General features: G+C 37.7%; 3 protein-coding genes across 14 annotated transcripts in view; 2 read left to right on the top strand and 1 right to left on the bottom strand.

The window, feature by feature from the left end:
- Positions 1–20,090, bottom strand: part of CEP57L1 (centrosomal protein 57 like 1) — a 73,226-nt gene extending 53,136 nt beyond the window's left edge. For 2 of the 11 annotated variants that reach the window (XM_004753481.3, XM_004753471.3), the window contains exon 1: positions 19,981–20,074. In XM_004753481.3, coding sequence (XP_004753538.1) covers positions 19,981–20,013 — 33 coding nt within the window. In that variant the 5' untranslated portion in view covers positions 20,014–20,074. Of the gene's footprint in view, positions 1–19,980 lie in introns of all 11 variants that reach the window. The other 9 variants (XM_045080229.1, XM_004753474.3, XM_045080230.1 and 6 more) reach the window with 7 other exon arrangements.
- Positions 15,399–16,874, top strand: LOC101686737 (eukaryotic translation initiation factor 4E-like). Its single transcript, XM_045080233.1, has one exon. The coding sequence runs from the start codon at positions 15,406–15,408 to the stop codon at positions 16,057–16,059; it is 654 nt and encodes a 217-aa protein (XP_044936168.1). The 5' UTR covers positions 15,399–15,405; the 3' UTR covers positions 16,060–16,874.
- Positions 20,091–21,048: 958 nt separating the features above from the next.
- The window catches only part of SESN1 (sestrin 1), a 119,684-nt gene continuing 117,336 nt past the window's right edge, over positions 21,049–23,396 (top strand). Inside the window, exons 1-2 of one of the 2 annotated variants that reach the window (XM_045080228.1) lie at positions 21,049–21,293; positions 21,440–21,783. In XM_045080228.1, coding sequence (XP_044936163.1) covers positions 21,505–21,783 — 279 coding nt within the window. In that variant the 5' untranslated portion in view covers positions 21,049–21,293; positions 21,440–21,504. Of the gene's footprint in view, positions 21,784–23,396 lie in introns of both variants that reach the window. The other variant, XM_004753466.3, reaches the window with a different exon arrangement.

The following is a 23,396-nucleotide window of genomic DNA, read 5'->3' on the forward strand; positions in this document are numbered from 1 at the left end:
AACAGAAAAAACAAATAGCAAATTGTCCAAAACATCCTGTTGCATATATAGAAATTCCTATTTCCAGAATAGGAGGGTAAAGGAAGAAAAAGAAACCTCCTTCTTAAAAAAGTTAAAAATTGTAATGATCTTATATTTAAGCTCACTTGATTTAGTAAATAACCACTCTGGTATATCTAATTAAATGGCACCAAAAAACTGTCGAATACTTTCAAAAGTACCTGACAGATCATAATGTAGTCAAATTATTGGGACAATACTACATTATCTCATTAACACAACTCATGAAACAAGGAGGGTTTATAACAAAGAGTACAACCGAGCAACAGAATTCAAACAATTGGTGTGAAAGTACTTTGGAGCAAGAAGTAGAATTTGTCTCATATATTCTAAATGAATAGAGTCTAAAAAAAAGAATATATCACAATAAGATCTCACAGCCATCATCATCCCCTTTTGAATAGAGGAATATAAGGAAATATAATTCGGTTCAAACAAAATGAGAAAAATGAGGAACATTAAATTCTTAGCCTTTATACACCCTGGGGCCAGAGATTCCTCCCTCTACTACTACTTACTGGTGGGCATTATATATGGATTCACCAGTGCAGTGGTGATAATACTAGTTCAAACTAGTTCTGTGACCTTATCCTAATTAGTACCTAAACCCCCTCCCAACTTTATTTACAAAATAAAAGGGTTGATTTAAGTTATCTTGAAGTTTTCATCCATTTTTAAAATTCTACTAAAAGAGAGGCAAATTTACTTGCATGTTGAACTTTTTTTTAAACTTCTATTGAAGCCATATTTTTGAGCTCTAAAACAATTAAAATTTTGTCTTTGCAGTGAATACCCCTATAAATACCTTGGTAATCTTATCTAGACAACCATTAAGATTTTAAACATTTAAAGAATACATAGTTTTAATTATTTCAACAAGTATTTGTTTACAACACCCTCCTTCTAGAAAGACTTTTAAATGACTTATAAAGTTACATACAAAAAAGGAAGGTAAGGGCACCTGGGTGGCTCAATCCTTAAGCGTCAGCCTTCAGCTCAGGTCATGATCCCAGGGTCCTGGGATGGAGCCCCACATCAGGCTCCCTGCTAGGTGGGAAGCCTGCTTTCCCTCTCCTACTCCCCTTGCTTGTGTTCCCACTCTCCCTGTCTCTGTCAAATAAATAAATAAAATCTTTAAAAAAAAAAAGGTAGGTAAAATAAAATACGAAAAATTCTGACAAAATGTTGAATTAATATGAAAGAGAAAAGTTCACCTCCAATCTAAATACAGAAATACCGGATAATATGTAACATTTGCAAGTAAACAGCCAAGCTCAAATGCAGAAAAAGAAATGGTTAAGTGCCAAAAACAGAACAGTTAAGCCATACTGGTGAAAGGGTGCTAGGTTTTTAAAAATGTTTAAAATGACTTCTAAAATCAGACTTATTAAATGTATAAGTCTAATGTATTAAATTGACAAAAGCTGCTTAATTACTTAGAAAGATGTTACTTATTGGAAATGAAGATCTGCCTTGATAGTTGTTTAAAGTATTTGAGAAAATATGATAGGCTAAATAGAAAAATGCAGTTTGAAATACCTAGCGTACCTAAATTTATAAGTGCTATTCATGTTTAAGGAAGACTTAATCTACTAGGTTTACCAGTTAACTAGCATTAATCAAAGAAAAAGCCAAAGTCCTAATTCCAGGCAAAGACTACTAGATCTAAAATATGATCTCGTAAAATTTTTAAGTTAAATTCAAATGGCTTAGGAAAAACATTTTGAAAATTGCAACTTTAATAAACTTTCATAAATTTAAGAAATAAATTAATAAAGCCTTTTAAAATTACAACTAGTTAAAACAAACTAAAAGTATTACTTTTCAAGACCAAATGTGTACCTCAGATACTAAAAACAACACTTTGACAAGGATTCCCACTATTAGTGGTAGTATTCAACATCGAGCTGGAGAGTACACCAAAGGATAAATAAAACAGGAAAAGAAACTAAGATGGATAAGAATTCAAAAGGAAAGAAAAAATTGTTATTTGTAGGCAATACAATTATTTACATAGAAAAGTCAAGATAATTTGCATATGCGTGGTTGCCTGGCTCAGTGGTAGAGCATATGACTCTCCAACTCAGGGTAATGAGTTCAAGCCCCACACTGGGTGTACAGTTTACTTTGATCATCATCATCATCATCATCTGGATAATCTATGTGGAAACTGTAATATATATATACATATATATATATATATATAATACATATATTTTTTTTCAGACAGTAGTAAAAAAATCACAAGAATCATGGGGTAAAGCCAAATAAAATTTGTAAAATCTTTGTGAACAAGATTTATTAAAAGAAGGGACTGTTCTTCTAACTATTAAGATTTATTATAGGGGTGCCTGAGTGGCTCAGTTGTTAAGCATCTGCCTTTGGCTTAGGTCATAATCCCAGAGTCCTAGGATTGAGCCCCACATCAGGCTCCCTGATCAGTGGGAGGCCTGATTCTCCCTCTCCCACTCCTCCTGCCTGTGTTCCCTCTCTCGCTCTTTCTCTGTCAAATAATTAAAATCTTTAAAAAAAAAAAAAAGATTCATTATAGAGTGTTAGTAATTATAATAGTGGTATTGGGACAAGGTGAGAAAAAGAGACCAATGGAACAAAACAGAGTCCAGAAATAGACTCTGGTATTTATGGGAATTTGGTATATGAATATGAGGGCATTTTCTTAGGAAAAGGATTACTATTCACAATTTGTGCCAGGATAACACACTATCCATACTGTAAAAAGTAAAAGTCTATCTTTATTCCATGCCAAACACAAAAATAAATTCCAGCTAGACTCAATGCCTAAATGTAAACAACAATCTTTAACTGTTTTTGAAGAAAATATAGAATATGTTTCAGACTTTGGGTATGAAAGACTTCATAATAAACAAGACAACTTACAAACAGGGAGAGTGCTAACAACTAAGCTAAAATTAAAACTCCATGCAACCGAAGATACCACTGACAAAGTTTTAAAAAGCAACACATGTAACATATAAAAGATTAGTACTGGAATTACCAAAACTCCTACAAATTTTTGAGAAAAAGCTCAATAAAGGGACAAAAGATATGAAGAGTAGTTAACAGATGAGGAAATATGGATATCCAAAAGCCAAAATGATACTCAACTTCAGGAAATGCCATGCAATCTGGAAAATGGAAATTAAAACAATGAAAAATTATTTCACACCCATCAGACAAAAACTTAGAAAAAAGTCAATATTTGGCAAGGATGTGGGGAGATGGAAATTTCCATGAATGACTGGTGGGAGTTTAACTGGCAGAAAATTTTGGTAGACAATTTAAAAATTGTGATGCTGTATATACCCTATTACTTAGCAACCCTACTTCTCAGTATTTATGAATGAAGCCTAGAAAAAAATGTAGATGTATACAGTGATGTTAATTGTAGCCTTGCTTGCAATAGAAAAAAAGGGGGATGGGGCGCCTGGGTGGCTCAGTGGGTTAAGCCGCTGCCTTCGGCTCAGGTCATGATCTCAGGGTCCTGGGATCGAGTCCCACGTCGGGCTCCCTGCTCAGCAGGGAGCCTGCTTCCCTATCTCTCTCTCTCTCTGCCTGCCTCTCCATCTACTTGTAATTTCTCTCTGTCAAATTAATAAATAAAAATCTTAAAAAAAAAAAAAAAGGGGGAAAAAAAAACAACTTAACTATATATTAACAAGGGAATGGAGATAAATTGTATCACATTCATATAATGAAACATCATATGGCAACTAAATAAAAATAAGATTCACATTTAGTAACATAAATAAACTTTAAAAATATATTGTTCAGTGAAAAAAGCAAGTTATAGAATGACAGTATTATAAGTTGTCTTTTATATAAAATCTTTTTAAAACATGAAAACAATATATTATAATACTAAGGACACTTCTATATACATGTAATTTTTTATTCCATCAAAAAAAAATGAAGGAAAATGTTAATATTTGAACAAAAGTTACAAAATTTACTAAATTACTCTTTTTTCCTTTTGTTTGAAATATTTAGTATTTTTAAATGACACAAAATTTTAAAATCTTACCTAGATATGTATATACTCACATAAAATATGTGGGTATGAAAAACAGTAGAAAATAACAGAAAAAAAGTAGAAAAACAAGAATGAAGCCAGCAATGAGATCGGTCTCCAAAATTTATGTCATAAATTGTACATACATGTTAGAGCTAGCTCACAAATCTTTCAGAAAGGGCAAAATAAATACATATTAAACAACTTTATTTTTTACAAATGTATTAAAATAGCCAGAAATATTGGAAATTTAGACATTCCAAGCACATCAGAGTAACCTGGGAGACACCAAAGGCAGAAGAACTGGAAAAAATTAAAGAGTGAATTTTTTTTTTTTAAGATTTTATTTATTTGACAGAAAGAGATCACAAGTAGGCAGAAAGGCAGGCAGAGAGAGGAAGAGAAGCAGGCTCCCTGCTGAGCAGAGAGCCCGATCAGGGACTCGATCCCAGGACCCTGAGATCATGACCTGAACTGAAGGCAGAGAATTTGACCCACTGAGCCACTGAGGCGCCCCTAAAGAGTGAATTTGATTCATTTATTTCATTCATTTACTGCAGAAAGAAAATAACACACATGAAAGAAAATCACTATATTCTAAGACTAGTATATATGAGAAAATAAGCTTTTTAAAGGCTGAGAAGGAAAGAATTCAAACTGATCTTGCTGGAAAGAATTCAAATCAATTTTCTTAGGGACATCTTAAAAATAAAATCTAAAGATTCAAATAGAAAAGCTTCTGGGATTCACCTGGGCAACATACACACATACATATATATATCTAAGATATATATCTATATCTATATCTATAGATATAGATATAGATATATAACAAATCAAAATAAGAAAAACTAGGTAAGCAGCTGGAGGCAAAACTTGAATATTACAAGTTTTTTTTCAAGAAAAAAATGGGTAACTATGTATGGTGACAGATGTTAACTAGACTTAATTGTGGTAATCATTTCACAATATATACAAAAATCGAATCATTATGTTGTACACCTGAAACTAATACAATGTTATATGTCAACTATATCTCAATAAAAAAAGAAAAGTCTTCGAATAAATCACCTGAGAAAGTAACCACAGAGCTTCCTTTACTTATTATCTAAAGATTCATAAGGAATATATACATCTTTTTCAACTACAAAATTAATTTCTCTCCTTTTCCATCCCTTTCACTTTATTTCCTTTTCTTTTCTTTTGTTCCATGAAGTGGAAGTGATTTTGTAATAGTACTGCACAACAGCAATCATAAAGTAGTATCTAATTTAATTACTTTTATTGTCTTTTACAAATCTAAACCAGGAGGAAGTAATGAACAAAAAGTTTAAGAAATTTTATTAACCTCCTAGGTAATAGTACACACTTTCCATAAACTCATAATATCATGCTTTTCAAAAAAATATATTTATTTATTTGAAAGAGAGAGCATGAGCTGGGGAGAGGCACAGAGAGAAAGGGACAAGCAGACTCTCCACAGAGTGGGAAGTTCACGTGGGGTTCGATCCTAGGACCCCAATATCGTGACCTGAGTGGAAGTCAGACCCTCAACCCTCTGAGCCATCCCTCTGAGGCGCCCCTCATGCTGGGCTTCTGATTAAATATGCATCTCAAGAAACATGGATGATAACACAGTGAGAACTAATATGTACTTCTTATGTTTGATGTGATCACTATAAATGCAGGTTAAGAAGGTCAACAATTTTATCACCAATCGCTCATGGCAGGCTACCTCTAAAATCATAATGTGCAATGCAATAATCTTGCTCTAATATAAAATAGTAAAATTCCATTGTCATCTATTACTCAAAAAAGAAAAAGAGAAGAAAAAACAAGTAAACATTTGGAGATAAAAATTGCTTGTGATACTAAACAGTAGACAATTAACATAATTTCTTTTAAAAACAAATTGAAGTCAGTCATCACATAAGGAAATATTGAAGGTTCAGATGGCTTCAGCATGGCACAGAAAGGTGAAAGTAGGGGAGAAACCATCGATGGGCTTTTGCAAACCTGTATCACTAGGCAGAAAAGTAGCAACGAAATGGCAATGTAGACAAATAACGGGGATCTACTCCTAATTGTAAGAAGTCTCCCCAACAAATAATTTACACGTGTAACACTCATCCAAATGCACATGTTAGCAACAGATAACAGTAAAGCAGCACTGAAATGGAACTGCTAGTACAGTCTCCTGATATGTCCTGATAAAGCTCTCCTTGTCCCATCTTTGGGTTGACTTAAAGCCTCACTCCCAAGGGATATTTTTGAAAACAATGCTTAAATGGTTGAAGTATCCAGTATACTCTTTTTAAAAGTTTTTTTTAACCTTTTAACATTATTGATAAAAATAATTAATAATTTCAGAGCCCGTAGAAACTTTATTAATGAAAATATAAGTAAATCTAGGCACAGACATTATTACATCTTTCACACAAAATTAACTCAAAATGGAGCATAAACCTATGTGTAAAACACAAAACAGTAAAACATCCAGAAGATAACACAGGAGAAAATCTGGGTGACCTTGGTTTCAACCATGACTTTTCACATACAACACCAAAACACATAATCCATGAAAGAAAAACTGAGAAGTTTGCCTTCATTAAAATTTAAAAGTGCTTTGCAAAAGACACCATCAAGAGAATGAAAAGACAAGCCACAGACTGGGAAATATCTGCAAAACAACTATCTGTTTTTATCATACCTGATAAAGAACTTGTGCCTCTTTAAAATGGGCAAAAGATGGGCGCCTGGGTGGCTCAGTGGGTTAAGCCGCTGCCTTCGGCTCAGGTCATGATCTCAGGGTCCTGAGATCGAGTCCCGCATCGGGCTCTCTGCTCAGCAGGGAGCCTGTTTCCTCCTCTCTCTCTCTGCCTGCCTCTCTGCCTACTTGTGATCTCTCTCTGTCAAATAAATAAATAAAAAATCTTTAAAAATAAAATAAAATAAAATAAAATGGGCAAAAGATGTGAACAGATGCCTCACCAAAACAAGATAAATACAGGTGGAAAATAAGCATATGAAAAAATGATCAATACTCTTTTAGGGAATTGCAAATTAAAATGAGATATCATCATTTACCCACAAGAAGGGCTAAAATCCAAAACACTGACAACACCAAAGGTGGTAAGGATGTGGAGCAACAGGAACAGGAATTCTTTGCTGATGGAAATGCAAAATGGTATGGCTACTTTGGAAGACAGCTGGGAATTTACTACAAAGCTAAACATAAGATTACACAATCCAGCAATCATGCTACCAGTTATTTATTTAAATGAGTTTGAATTTTATGTGCACAAAGAAACCTGAATATAAATGTATTTTATAGCAGCTTTCTGTATAATACCAAACATACAACATTCTGGAAAAGGCCAAACTACAAGACAATAAAAAGACCAGTGGTTGCCAGGGGTTCAAGGAGAGGGAAGAAGGCATAAATAGATGGAACACGGGTAATTTTCAGGGGTATGAAACTATTCTATATATATGATCCTACAATGGTGGGTACATGACATTATGCATTTGTCAAAACCCAAAGAATGGAAAACACGAGAGTAAACCCTAATGCAAATTATGGGCTTTAGTTGGGGAAAAAAATAAATAAATAAATTTACTTCAACTGCCCTCAGTTCACAGATGAAGACTCTGAGGCCCAGAAAGATCAACAGACGTGCCCAAAGTTACACAGAAAATTAAGGGCCTCAGCTATAGTCTGTTATTATGAATAAAGGTCAAAGAGAGGGCTGTTTGTTGATTTAATTCAGCCCTGTTAAGACTTGAGTTGGGCTACCATTAAAGACCTTTGAGGCTTTCTGACCATGTGAGATATTAAACACAATAAGGGTTCAAAGAATAAAGAATTCAGCTTAAATTTTGATTCTTCCATTTTAAATACAAGTATGAGTAAAAGGCCAAGAAACTAGAGCTGTGGGCATGGCACCTTAAGAAGGCAGAAAGCACGGGTGAGCCTGGTGGGATTGAGGAGGGCACGTACCGCGTGGAACACTGGGTATGGTGCATACACAATGAATCTTGGAACACTGAAAAAAATAAAATTTAAAAAAAAAGAAGAAGAAGGCGGCAGAAAGCCCTTCTTTGGAGAAGGCAGAAGAATGAACACTTGGGCTCTAACTTGGTATTTATGCTCCATTGTTTGTTACCACCCACCCCCACATCTGTCATCAGAAAAAAGCTACTGCTTTTTTTTCTGAATACCTGCCTTTTGGCGGGAAGGCAAAGAGCACTATCAAGAAGAACATGAGTTTTGTCAGGAGGCAGACAGGCAAGGTTTCCACTTCCAGCTCTGCCATTTACTGGTTTAGGTGTTTTGAGGTAAGTTATTTAAACTCTCTGGGCCTCCGCTTGCTTATCTGTGAAAATGGGGATATTATCCTCTTCATAGAGTTACTGGAAAGAAAATCCATATAAATCACCTGGCATAATACAGGCACAGAGTAAACACACTTAATATTAACTACTGATAACAGCAATTATAACTATTAGATTTTACATATGTGTGAATGTGTATTAAGCATGTCTTAAAAGTTTTTAGGATTAGATAGGACATAGGAAAACAAATATACAAACAGAAGAATGGTGCTGCACACTTAAATGCATTATGTACATTATTTTACGGAGTCTTCTTAACGAGCCTATGAAGTAGAGAGTCAGCCAGTGGGTCAAGGATTTAAGGAGCATCTACCATGTGTAAATCACTGTTTGAGACACTGAAAGTAGAGTAGTAAACAAGACAGGATCCTTCACAGAGAAGAATACAAAATAAAACAGATAAATATGTTCAAGTGGATAATTGAATTGCTGTGATGAAGATTAAAAAGGGTATTAGGTGGTCTGCTTTAGCTAGAATGGTCAGGGAAAACATCTCTGAAGATACAGATTTTGAGATAAGTCTAAACCAGTGAGGAAGGCAGTCATTTGAAAATCTTAGGTAAGAGCATTCTGAGTAGAGAAAACGGCATATGCAAGGATCTTAAATTTGGTATACTCAAAGATCGGAAATGGGTAACAACATGTTCTGTCTTTTATAGATAAAGAAAATGGGGCTTTAGAAAGATTAGCAATATGAATAAGGTAAATGGCAGAGGCAAGAATTTAAATGTCTAGCTTCAAGTCAATGGTCTCATGGAATTGTTATGCTGCTTCTCCCCAAAGTTAGCAAAACACCTCAATCTGTTCTCAGCTATGGAAAAATTCTGCTTCCCAATCTTCTGAATGTACTTATGAAAATTTACCAACAGAAAGCAGTTCTTCTAAATTCAAAAACATCTGTTTACTTTATTTGTTGTTATCAGAAATAAGGCAGACAATGGGGCACCTAGGTGGCTCAGTCGTTGGCTTAGGTCATGATCCCAGGGTCCTGGGATCGAGCCCCACATCGGGCTCCCTGCTCTGTGGGAAGTCTGCTTCTCCCTCTCCCACTCTCCCTGCTTGTGTTACCTCTCTCACAGTGTCTCGCTCTGTCAAATAAATAAATAAATAAATAAAATCTTAAAAAAAAAAAAAAAAGGCAGACAATATGAAACTAAGACTCTAAATTAAACAGTGTAAAACTGTATCATATTAAATAAAATTTTATGTATTAATTATATTTCCCTGAACAATACATTCTTTAAATGTTTCATATCATATAGATATATTGATGAAACATGGTGTTTTCAGTAATTTTTATAATAAAGCTGGACATGGAGGTCTTGCTAAGAAATAGAATCTTTTATGCTGCTATTTTACGAAAAAAATAATTGCTGTATTTTTACTTTTTATAACTTTCCCAATTAAGAAGCCTAAAACACAAAATATTAAAAATGAATTTTAAATTTGAAAAAAAAATGAAATATAATTCAAGGATCTCGTTAAAAATTTTAGAGAATGTTGGCAATAGTAAGCTTATACAAAATAACGCTCTTCAGTTAATCTACAAAGCACTTTTATAAACGTTTCATTAATCTCAATTGAACTGAGTGACAAATATTACTTTACATAAAGATGCTTATTTATTTGAGAGAGAGAGCAAGCATGGTGGAGGGTGGGGCACAGATGGGGCAGAGGGACAGGAAAGAGAATCTTAAGCAGGCTCCATACCCAGTGTGGAGTCTGATGCAGGGCTTGATCTCATGACCCTGAGATCATGACTTGAGCTGAAATCAAAAGTTGGATGCTCAACTGACTGAACCAGCCAGGCGCCCCCAAAGATGACTATTTTATTTTTTTTAAGTTTTTTTCTTTATCTATTTGACAGACAGAGATCACAAGTAGCCAGAGAAGCAGGCAGAGAGAGAAAGGGGGAAGTAGGCTCCCTGCCAAGCACACAGTCCGATGCAGGGCTCGATCCCAGGAGCCTGGGATCATGACCCGAGCTGAAAGCAGAGGCTTTAACCCACTGAGCCACCCAGACGCCCCAAAGATGACTATTTTAAAAGATACAATATCTTGAGTACCAATATATGCCAGATGCAAATCGAAACATTTTATATACATTACCTCATTAAATCTACACAGTAGTCATTGGGAAGTAGGTGATTATCCTCCTTGTACACATAAGACAGCTAAGGCTATCTCGTATCTGACATCCAAGATTAGGGAGGTTAAATAATTGGCCAAATTCATACACCTAGCAAAATGCGGACTTGGGATTCAAATCCAAGATTATGGAGTTCTGAGGTCCATGTTCTCCTCACTATTTGAATATATAGCTATACTTCTCAACAAGTTAAGATTTCATGTGCAAAAGTTGTTCCAAAGCAGTACTAGGTACTGTTCACTTGCATGACTTTTAAGTCCTTCAAACAAGGTATTAACATGTGCAAACTTGGACTCAGTATCTTCCCATCCCAAGACTGGCATTTCTAGTATATTCCCTACTCTGATTAATGGAAGGAGTTAAGTCTTCACCATCTGGAGAGTAGTCAACCCAGGACTTTTTTTTTTTAAACTCCCATATCCAAATAGTCATTAAATTCTATTGATTCTACCTCCTAAACATCATCCTTTCTTCATTATCTCTCAATAAACCTTCAGCTACTACTCTATCTCTTTGGCTCACTGCTCAGCCAAGCTTCTTCAAAGAGTGGGCTATATTCTACATAAACTTTATGCTTTTTTTTTTCTTTTAAAGATTTTATTTATTTATTGGACAGATAGAGATCACAAGTAGGTAGAGAGGCAGGCATAGAGGGGGAAGCAGGCTCCCCGCTGAGCAGAGAGCCCAATGTGGGGCTTGATATCAGGACCTTAAGATCATGACCTGAGCTGAAGGCAGAGGCTTAGCCCACTGAGCCACCCAGGCGCCCCTAGACTTTATGCTTCTTAAGGGCAAATCTGAACAGGAGTTTTTTTAAGTATGCTGCTATATACTTATTGCCAATCAGAGTTGCCTGTAGTAGGTTTTCAATAAATGCTGAATAAATGAATGCAAATGTCTGGCTTCCATCCTTCCATCCCTCTGTGAGTGCATTGAAAAAGGTCACTGATGAATTTCTGATATCAAAACTGCACTGTCTTCTTTGGTAAATAAAACCCAGATCTTCTGAGGTTGACAATGAAAGAAAAATCTCCACATGCAGAAGGGTAACTTATTGAGTTCTTACTGTTCTCAGTATTCGAGTTCCCCTTGGAGATCTTATTAGCACTGTCCCTCCCCACTGGCTTTCACTGGGAGAGTGCTGCTCCTTCTATGGTGCTCTTTCCTAGTTAGATCTATGATCATATGACTCCTTTCTGTATTTTGATATAGTAAATAAAAAGTTATAAAATTTAAATACGACTTTACTAAAGCTAGAGAATAATAAAAAAGAGCACAGATAATAAAAGGAAACCAGGTAGCAAATCTTCAAATTTTCTCTCTGGGGCTTTGAGGCCTCATTCTATCCTAGTTACTTATCTATTTTCAACTGATTCGCATTATTTTAGCACCCACCACTTAAGAATCCATGCCTATCATATCCCCTCCTTAAAGACTAAATCTAGGAAAGCCCAGAGAGATCCAGAGTTACCATGCCCACTTAAATTCTTTTAACTGAGTTTTAGTCTCCTGAGCTGGAACATACATTTGGTACAAGCCAAACAAGAGAAATGCCAGCCCTTTAGGAGAGACCCTCCTATCCTCAGGGAGCAGCATGGTTTTACCCTACAGGCCATCCCAAGTCAATCTATCTTTATCTCAACACAGCATAGTAATTCAATATTAATATGGTAATATATGCCAGATGGATATATTATACTGTAACGGGGCTACTAGTTGTCAACCCACCTAGAAACTTCATCTTTCTAGACTTGTCGGTAGTACTATACATACTGACGAATCATTCCTTCTGAAATTTTCAAATCTCTTAGTTACCCATCTCCTGGTTTCCTGATTATTTTCTTCTTTTCTAGTTAGTTTCAGACTACCCTGGCTGAGTTCTTATTCTGAATTCTCTCTATAGCCAAGTATATTCACTTGCATGGTTATAGTATAATGCTAACATAGTTAAGTTTTGGGTCAATTCTGTGATTTTTGTAGCTATGTAAGCATAAAATAATTTATATGCAAAGTGTAAACAGGGTGCCTGAAACACAGTAAGCACTTAGATATGGTAGCTTAAAAGCAAAATAAAACAAAATATTCCAAAAGACTTAGAGTTTCCAAATGTGTATCTCTAGCTCAGATGTTGTTGCTGAGCTTAATTAAGACCAATGTACCTCCATATGAGATGTGGGGCCCAGGAAAACTTGGGAATAATATTACTCTCTCAAGTCTCAACTATAAATCAGTATATAATGGACCAAAGCAGATATATGCGAAGTTAGCTTATAGAGTCAGAGACTAGGCTACAATGCATATGTTTTAACAGGGATGCCTGAGTGGCTCAGTCCGTTGAGCGTCTGCCTTCAGCTCAGGTCATGATTCCAGGGTCCTGGAACTGAGTCCTGCATTGCCTGCTTCTCCCTCTGCCTGCCACTCCCCCTGCTTGTGTTTGCTCCGCTCTCTCTGACAAATAAAATCTTAAAAAGAAAATGTTATAACATATTTAACAATGTTTCTATTAAAAAGAAGAGTCTGGAATGGAAAAAGAGAAAAAGCAACTCAGAAGAAAAAAATGGAGGTAATTAAAGCTCTATGATGGAGGTTCTCTTAGCTAAGTGCTATTAAGTGACCATAATACATATCTAACGTCTTTTGTTCTGATTCCAAGTTCTAAGCAATCTGATGATTTTTCATGTAATTTTCTTACAGAGAAAACTCCTTGGTCAGAGAATCTATATGCTATCTACTTGGCAAATATATCAAAGTATACTAATAAACTGGCATCCTGATAAATCCGTCAGTCACTCACACACACACTGTCACACACACACAATCTCCTCATCTTACAAACTCTCATAAACTTAGCAAGATTGCTTCTAAACTCACAAGATTTAGGAGTACTGTTTTTTTAATGGTAAATTCATCAATGAATTTCATAATAAAGGCCTCTTAGGGACCAGCCAGTCAACTTTTTCCTTGATTAAAGCACTCTTCATTTAAGGCAACAACTCCTTGGGGCACCTGGGTGGCTCAGTCCGTTAAGCCTCTGTGTCTCAGGCTCCCTGCTCCTGGACAGGGAGTCTGCCCCTCCCCCAGGACCTGTGCACACACGTACTTTCTCTCTTAAATACATAAACAAAATCTTTTTTTTAAAAAAGAGGCAAATTTTCTAAAGTGTTTTCACTATAATAAAGTACCTGCTACCAATTGTCTTGTTTTTGTTAACTATATGTAAATATACAATACCTTTGAAAGTTCTGGGACATTTTATTTTTCTTCTATTTACCCATCAAATATGTACTAAGTTTATACTAGATGCCAAGCACTGTACTCAGAGCTGCAGAGGATGAGCAAAAATCAGCACAGCTGCTGCTCTTCTGTGCTTAAGCTTTAGAAGCAAACACACACTGGGGCACGTGGGTGGCTCAGTCTGTCAAGCATCCGATTCTTGATTTTGGTGCAGGTCATGATCTCATCAGGGTCATGAGATCAAGCCCCATGCTGGGCTCCACACTGGGTGTGGAGTCCGCTTGGGATTCATTCTCTCTCTCTCTCCCCTCTACCCACCTTTGCCCACCCCCACCCCCGCACACTCTCTCTCTCTCAAGTAATAAATAAATTTTTAAAAAGAAGCAGGCACACTTTCATAAAAATATCACAGACTATTATAAAACTACATTTGTAGCTCATTAGCAAGTAGAGACATGGTAAAATAAGAGTATATTTTTATAGGGACATTTAATCAGATCAGGGAAACTAAGAAAGTGGTATTTGAGCTAAGATCTATAGGAAGGAGAGTCAAAGACAGTCTAAAAAAGTCTGGACAAAGAAAACAGTACAAAGGTACTACATCTGTACTCACTGTCTCCAGTTCTTCTCCCATTCTCTCTTAAATAAAATGACCATCTGACTTTTATACCCTTAACCAAAACTGCTCTCAAGATCCTCAATGACCTCCATATTACTAAATACAGCAGTCAGTTATCAATTCTTACCTCACTTGGTCCAGAGCGGCACTTCATGTACTGAGAACTCCTTCCTCTTTAACCACTTTCACTTGTTTTTTAGGATACCACACTCTGTGGGTTTTCCTCTACATTCACCGGCTGCTCCTGCATAGTCCCCTTTGCGGATGACCCCAGATCAACCAAACTCTAAGGAGTGCCTCTTTTTATGATACCAACTACTTTCAGGCTTTAACTGCTATTAAAGCACTACTATGAAATGCAATTATTCTATCTACAGCCAGGTCTTTCAGCTCATCTCTATACTCACTTACCCAACTTGCCAATTCCACACTTCTACTTGAATATCTTAAGAGACATCTCAAACTTTACATGGCCAAACAAAACTCTTGATTTCCACCTCCTTACCTCCATACACAAATCTGGAGACTTTGCCACAACATTAAATTCCTTACTTCCTGTTGTTCAGTCTAAAAACTTTGGAGTCATCTTTGGCTTCTATACTCTCATACCTCATATCCAATCTATCAGTAATATTTGTTGTCTAAACTATCCTAATAGATCCAGACTGTGGGCCTCTTCCCACTGCCTCCACTGTTAGCAGCCTGGTCCAAGCTACCACTATCATCTCTAACCTGGAGTATTACTTTAGCTTCCTTACTAGTGTCTCTGCTTCTACACTTGCTTCCCCCTGGTCTATGCTCAACACAATTTCAAAGAAGTAATCATTTTTAAAAGTGCATAATGCAACTGATCTGCTGGAAGCCCTCCAATGGCTTCCTCCTTCAATAAAAAGGTCAAAGTCCTGAGATCGATCTAAGATGGCGACTGTGGAACCGGAAACCACCCCTACTCCTAATCCCCCGCCTACAGAAGAAGAGAAAACAGAATCTAATCAGGAGGTTGCTAACCCAGAACACTATATTAAACATCCTTTACAGAACAGATGGGCACTCTGGTTTTTTAAAAATGATAAAAGCAAAACTTGGCAAGCAAACCTTCGGCTGATCTCTAAGTTTGATACTGTTGAAGACTTTAGGGCTCTGTACAACCACATCCAGTTGTCTAGTAATTTAATGCCTGGCTGTGACTACTCACTTTTTAAGGATGATATTGAGCCTATGTGGGAAGATGAGAAAAACAAACGAGGAGGACGATGGCTAATTACATTGAACAAGCAGCAGAGACGAAGTGACCTGGATCGCTTTTGGCTAGAGACACTGCTGTGCCTTATTGGAGAATCTTTTGATGACTACAGTGATGATGTATGTGGAGCTGTTGTTAATGTTAGAGCTAAAGGTGATAAGATAGCAATATGGACTACTGAATGTGAAAACAGAGAGGCTGTTACACATATAGGGAGGGTATACAAGGAAAGGTTAGGACTTCCTCCAAAGATAGTGATTGGTTATCAGTCCCATGCAGACACAGCTACTAAGAGCGGCTCCACCACTAAAAATAGGTTTGTTGTTTAAGAAGACACCTTCTGAGTATTCTCATAGGAGACTGCGTCAAGCAATCGAGATTTGGGAGCTGAACCAAAGCCTCTTCAAAAGCAGAGTGGACTGCATTTAAATTTGATTTCCATCTAAATGTTGCTAAGATATAAGAGAAGTCTCATTCGCCTTTGTCTTGTACTTCTGTGTTCATATATATATATTTTTAAAATTTTGGCTAGAGTGTCCACTATCCCAATCAAAGAATTACAGTACACATCATCCCCAGAATCCATAAGTGTGTTCCTGGCTCACTCTGTAATAGCTTAGTAGAATTACCATTACAAACACATTTTACCTATCCACAATATTCGAAAAAAGAACTTGCATTTCTATACCTTACAGGAAAAAAATTTTGTTTATGTTCCATTGTATGCAGGAGCATATTTTGCTGGTTTGAAAGAGTATGATGCATACAGTTTTCTAGCAATTTTCTTTGTTTCTTTTTACAGCATTGTCTTTGCTGTATTCTTGCTGATGGCTGCTAGATTTTAATTTATTTGTTTCCCTACTTGATAACATTAGTGATTCTGATTTCAGTTTTTCATTTGTTTTGCTTTTGTTTTTTTTCCTCATGTAACATTGGTGAAGGATCCAGGAATATGACACAAAGGTGGAATAAACATTAATTTTGTGCATTCTTTGGTAATTTTTTTGTTTTTTTGTAACTACAAAGCTTTGCTACAAATTTATGCATTTCATTCAAATCAGTGATCTATGTTTGTGTGATTTCCTAAACATAATTGTGGATTATAAAAAATGTAACATCATAATTACATTCCTAATTAGAATTAGTATGTTTGTTTTTGTATCTTTATGCTGTATTTTAACACTTTGTATTACTTAGGTTATTTTGCTTTGGTTAAAAAATGGCTCAAGTAGAAAAGCGGTCCCATTCATATTAAGACAGTGTACAAAACTGTAAATAAAATGTGTACAGTGAATTGTCTTAAAAAAAAAAAAAGGTCAAAGTCCTTTCAATCACCTATGTGACGACCTTCCTCTGTCCTCATGTTATTCTCCTCCCTTGCACTCATTGTGCCTCTTGAGCCACATTGCTATTTTTTTGCTCCTGCCCACCGGCCTTCATACGAGCTATTCTCTTCACAAGAATGTTCCTCCTCCAAGTATCTGCACAGTTTATTCCTCCTCCTACTTCAGATCCCTTCAAATGTCCCCTTCTCTGACCACCTTATTTAAGAGTGAACCTTGCCCCCCCAATCTGGCACTTCCTAGTCCCCTTCCTGGTTGGCTCTTTTTTTCTCTCCACCACATCTGCCTTCATTTACCACATATATTACATACTTATTGTTGATCTGCCCTTAATAGATGCAAGCTCTTATGAGAGTAGAGACTTTTGAACAGTTGACCTTTGAACACTGTGGGGGTTAGGAATGCCAACTTCCCACCAGGAAGTAAAAAATCCCACAACTTTTAATCCAAGTAACTTTTGATGCCTCCGCTAAACCTAACTACTAAAAGCCTACTGGGTAGAAGCCTTATGGGTAATATACATGATTGATTAACACATATTCTGTATTTGTACTATATACTGTATACTTAAAATAAGGTAAGCTACAGAAAATGCTATTACGAATGCCATAAGAAAAACAGATTTACACTACTGTACTGTATTTATATATAAAAAAAAAAAGAACATGTAAGTGGACCTCTGCTGTTCAAACCCATGATGTTCAAGTGTCAATGTATATTGTGCTCAATGATGTGTGATTTTACATAGCAGATACTTAAAAGATGTTTGTTGAGTGTATAAATGGATGAAGGGAATATGAGAACCAGTGACCGAAGAAAGATCTGTATGGCTGAAGCAGAGATAGATGTAGAGGAGTAGGTATAATATTAGGTGAGGCTGGAGAGGTGGAAAGGGACAGAATGATATTATGCTTTACAAAGAAGTTTTGCCTAAGAATAGTGAGATAGCAATGAATGATTTTAAGTGAAAAGTCTAGTCAAATTTGCATTTCAAAAAGATCATTGTGACTCCAGTGTGGAGAAAGGCCAGAGTGAATTATCCCTATTGCAACGATCTAGGCAACACACTCTGGCAGTTTGGAAAAGACTGTGCTTGTGCAGACGATGGGAAAAGGATGGATTTGGAGGCTATCTGGGAGATGAGATTGAAAGGACTTGGTAATAATTGGCTATAGAGGCATGAAGGACAGGAAGAAATCAATAATGTGTAGTTTTCAAATTTTCACAAGTAGATGGTAGGATCATTAACTGAAATAGGAAACACTGAAAAAGAATCAGACTCATTAAAGATAACCATCCATTTGGTTTTAGGCATGTTGAACTTGAGAGGCTTCTGAGGTATCAAACAAGAAATATCAAGGAAATGGGTATATGAAAACTGGAAAGGTAAAGGAGGATAGAGCTATACATTTAAAAGTCATAGGTGGTAGTGAAATCATGGATTTGGAAGGGATCATATTCAACTATGTGATAAGGGGACCGAGATTTGAGAAACTACCCTACTCTTTGTGCATTGGCCAAAGGAGGATGAGCCCAAAAAAAGACAAAAAAAAAAAAAAAAAGAATGTCGTTTTTATTTTTTGAAATCATATTCATAAGAAGTTCTCATTTAAAAAAAAAATCTGATTTAAATCAGTAGCAGAATGTAAACCAGTAGCATAGAATGTAGACCATACCCAAGGCCTTCCGAATTACACCAATTCATCAAAACTTATCTGTTCAAGGACAGGTTACTTTCAGATACTATCTGGAAAATTCACAGTACTTGTCTCCTCACAGCTACAGAATACATCAGTAGATAAAAAGTCATCCCTCCCCAAATATGGGTGATTTGGCTTATTTTGGTTTCCTGAAAGTTTCATACCTCTCTCCCTTCTAGGCTTCACCCTATGCTGTCCCTTTAGCCGTCACCCTATGCTGTCGCTTTAGCCCTCTTTTCCCAGGATGAAGATTTCCCTGGTGATCTTTCTAGTCATGCCAGATAGCCAGATATCATATTGTACTAAAACTGCATTTAACCATTAGGTTATGTAACTAGATAGGGACTGTCTTTGCCACTGTTGTGTACTCAGTACCTCACAGGGCTAAATTTTCATCTTTTTCATTTTTTAATTTATTTTTTAAAAGTTTTTATTTAAGTAATTTCTATATCCAGCGTGGGGCTGGAACTCACCCCCCCCCCCCGGGGATCAAAAGTTGCCTGCTCTTTGCACTGAGCCACCCAAGCGCCCCAGGGCTCAATTTTTAGAAAAAAATCTCTTCCGCAATGTGAAGAATTAAAATCGAATTTGGTTCTCGGTGCATTGACTACCTTGACTTTTCTCAAGAGGAATGACTTTTCAAAACCAAACAGTAGTTTTTAAACAAATGAATCTTCTAAGTGTACTAAGTTTTGGAAATTTTTATAGGTCTTTTTTCATGCAGTATCCCTGCAAACATTCATTATCTAGGAATACTGGGGCTTCTTTCCCCCTTACTCTCATACAAAATGGATTTGAAAACTCGCTTTCAAAGCCTTGCCTGGGATTTCATTCTACTGAGCGCATACAACACAAAACACCCCTATGAAATGGCAAACAAAAGTGCAATGCACAGGGATACCTAATCCCTCGCGAGCGAGTCCACCTCAAAGGGCTAAGCGGAAGCCGCAGCAAGACGCACCGGTTTCTACAGCATCCCTCTTGCCCGGCCTTTAGCTGCTCTCTAAGCCCCTTGGGGTCCCGATCATTCCTCGCGCCTTCATATGCCCTCGGCCTTGGGCACCCGGACTACTTCTTCCCAGGCAGACTACTGGACACTACCCCTGGACTAAGGAGGACAGCTCTAGATAGCCTGGTCTCCAAAATACCTGAGGAAATGGGAGAAGGAAAAAAATCCTGTCAAAGAAAAATTGGCAGCCAAACCTACAGTGCTCACCAAATCGACGCTCTCAACCTCCATCCGCGCTAACCGTTGGCTCGAAGGCCGCTACAGGCGACGTCGCAGTGGCTCCTGGGGACTGTAGTTTCTATCGCCAACAGAACGCGTCTGTACATCAAAACTACATTTCCCAGAAGTCAATGCGAGGACGCCCTGCCTTCTTAAATCTCGGATTTGGCGTAATAATGAGACTGTCACTATTTTCAGACTAATTTTAAATTTCGATTCAATTTATTCCAGATGTGGGTTTACGCCCTCTTTCTTTGACGTGCTTGTCTTGTCTGTAATGGTTCCAGTGTACATCAACTCCTTACTTTTCTCTCCCCTTCTCCAACCGGGAGAATCCCAACGTCAGAGGACGAAAAACGCCACCGACGCAAAAATGCCCCTTAGGCGCATGCTCCCTGCTCTCGTCACGCATGCGCAACAGCCGGCAGCAGTTGGCGGCCGCTCGCGGACTAGGGGTCTGGAGGTAGCCGGCTGGAGGGCGGGGCTTTTTCCAATGGCTTTGCCTCCGCGGGTCGCGTCTGCTTGGGCGGGGAAGAGGGCGCTGGGGCAGGGGCGGCTCCTGGATTATGCCGGGCGGAGAAAGGGGAGGGGCTGGGGGGGTGAGGACCCCATCTCCCCTCCCTGCTCCCGCCCTCTGGGCCGAGCCCCACCGATGGGGCTGGGCGAAGGGGCGGGCTCTGCGCCTCTCGCCTGGCTTCTCCGCCAGCTCCGCGGCCCGGCCCCGCTTTTGGGGATTGCGGCCCAGCCCTGGGCCCGTCAGGTTTAGTGGGCGGTGGGCGAGGACGCAGGTATAGGAAAAGAAAAGGCGTCTGCTCGGGGATCCGGAATCTTGGGGCCGGAGACACTTTCCTCCAACGCTGCAGCCGGGACAGCGGCTGCCAGAGGCGGCCGCCCCCAACGAGCGACTGGGTCTCCGGCCGCGGCAGCCAGTGAGCAAGGATTTGGCGAGATTTCCCCACCAGCTCCCGGCGGCCGCTGAGGGGTAGGGAGGAGCTGCAGGGGGCGGGGACTGGTGCCGGAGGAGGGGCGGGGTGGGAATGTTCCTGAGAACCGGGTGGCTGCCCAGACAAAAAACCCCGAATGGCTGGAGCGCCTTCAACTGTTAACCAGCCTTTTTGGGCAGAGCACGGATTTGACAGCTCCACAACGTGAGGATATCCGCTGACCCCGCGAGACGGAGGAGAGCACTTCCCCGGGACTGCCTGTGCAGCAGAGCCAGCGCTGTCGGGTTTCAACTTTCCAACTTTTTTTTTAGTCTCTGACAAGAAGACTGCCCCTTCATGTAGGAGAGGGTGAGTTCTGTCTCGCAGATTGGTTGAAAGCAATTAATATAAAAGACACTTCTGGTTCCAGATGTCTCCCAGACATTTGTGTTTTCATGACGATTCGATTTCTCTGATTTTATTCTTACATTTTTTCTCGTTTTAAAAATACAAAGTGCTTTTGGGGACATGCTGAAAGGTAACTGAAGACGGCAAAGAAAAAAAAAAACCTCCAGTTGTCATGGCTGAAGGGGAGAATGAAGTGAGATGGGATGGACTGTGCAGTAGAGATTCAACTACTAGAGAGACAGCACTGGAAAACATTAAGCAAACCATTTTGAGAAAAACCGAGTATCTTCGTTCGGTGAAAGAGACACCTCTTCGTCCATCAGACGGGCTTTCAAATGCTGTTTCTTTGGATGGGTTGAATAAACTTCTTGCTCATCTGCTGATGCTTTCTAAGAGATGTCCCTTTAAAGATGTAAGAGAGAAAACGGAATTTATTTTGAAAAGCGTCCAGGTAAGAAAACCTTGTAATTACAACCGTCCATCTCCATCTAGTACAGTGCAGTTTTACCTGCAGTTATTCACGTTGTATTTGCTGCTAGGTGGTTTTGCGAACCCATAAATTCATTCTACAGCTTAAATTTAGAGTGGCTTGGAAGACGTTGAATCTGGAGCTGAAACTGTGCAAGTGGAACTAAAATAAAAGCAGTTTTCAAATATAAGTAAACAAGAATTGTCCTTCTAGAGAGTTTTAGCAGAAACTGTATTCCTCCCAGAAAAATATGAGAAAGTTACAGTTAATTGCAAGTAAAGACTTGCTTTTCCTTATATTCATTTTTACATATTGTTAGCAAGTATAGCCAGTATACTTTTCACATTGTTACTAACAATATTCTGTGTGGAAAGTTTCTTCATTTAAAAGTCTCTCAAATGATAAAGGATATTAAATGTTTCTTCACTTGTTCAGGATAATTGGTGAACTATTTTCTCATGTTCTTTGAAGCAAAACAAAAAATCAGGGTCTGTTCTCCAAAAACCTTTTTTTTTTTTTTTTTAAAAAAGGAATTACATAAAATAATAAAAGCCTCTCTGTTACAAAGAAGCTAACATCTTCAAATTAAAAAGTTGAATCCAGGTTGAGTGAATGGTAGAAACATTCATGGTAAATTATTCAATTAGTTTTCTCTGTGTTTGCCTCAATTGTTTGATTTTTCTTTTTCACATACGTACCTACTTAAGTTTCAGTGTAACAGATGAAAAATATTAGTTTTCCTCCTGTTTTGTATGTGATCAATTTCTCCTGTTTTATTGGAAGATTTATTAGAAGGGTTTTGTTTGGGCTTGTTTAGAGAAAGGTTGATTTTAGATCCTAAGAATGGTCAGTAACACTATGCTCAATCCATGTGTTGTTCAAATTCATTTATGAGAAGTTCTTAAAACTTATAGTTTACTTGGATACACACACACGGATATGTAAGCTAAGATTAATAGTTTTTCTATTTTGGTTAGTTTAAAGCAACAGAAAAATAATCAGGTCCATAAAATGAAGACTCTTTTCAAGATCTTGGGATATTTCTTCTCACAAACAGTTTGGGAACAGTTGTTACAATTCATTTATCCAGAGTTATCAGAGAGGAATTTTCTAGATACCTGAAGTTTACCCTTTAAAGCCTTGAAAGTTATTTCTCTCTTTCTTAGACTGTAGTGTCTAGAACAACCATTTTTTTCCACAATGGGATCATCATTATGCACATCAAGTACTATTGTTTAGCTGAGGGTGGAGTAAATGGGACTACATGGTCCATATTTTTGGAATTTTTGTGTTGAGTTTTTAATAGTTTTTCTGTTTCTCCTCTTACTGTCAGTATACTTCACTTTGTTCTCTTCCTGAATCTTTAATTTTGTGCTTATTTATATTCAAATGGGAAAGCAGATAACCAATTTAGTTAAGAATTGTATTGAAAACAGAAGTAATTAGGCTCTGGGGAGTGCAGGGTCAAAGGACTGTGATATATTGGTAAGTAAATGGGTACTAGAGTCAGACCTGGGCTCAAATTTCTCCTCCTTTATTAACATACCTCGTAACCTTGGACAAGTTAAGTTACTTGATCTCTCTGAGTTTGGATT

This window comes from Mustela putorius, unplaced genomic scaffold, assembly GCF_011764305.1.
Source record: "Mustela putorius furo isolate JIRA1106 unplaced genomic scaffold, ASM1176430v1.1 tig00000450_pilon_pilon_pilon, whole genome shotgun sequence".
In the NCBI taxonomy this organism is placed as follows: domain Eukaryota; kingdom Metazoa; phylum Chordata; class Mammalia; order Carnivora; family Mustelidae; genus Mustela; species Mustela putorius.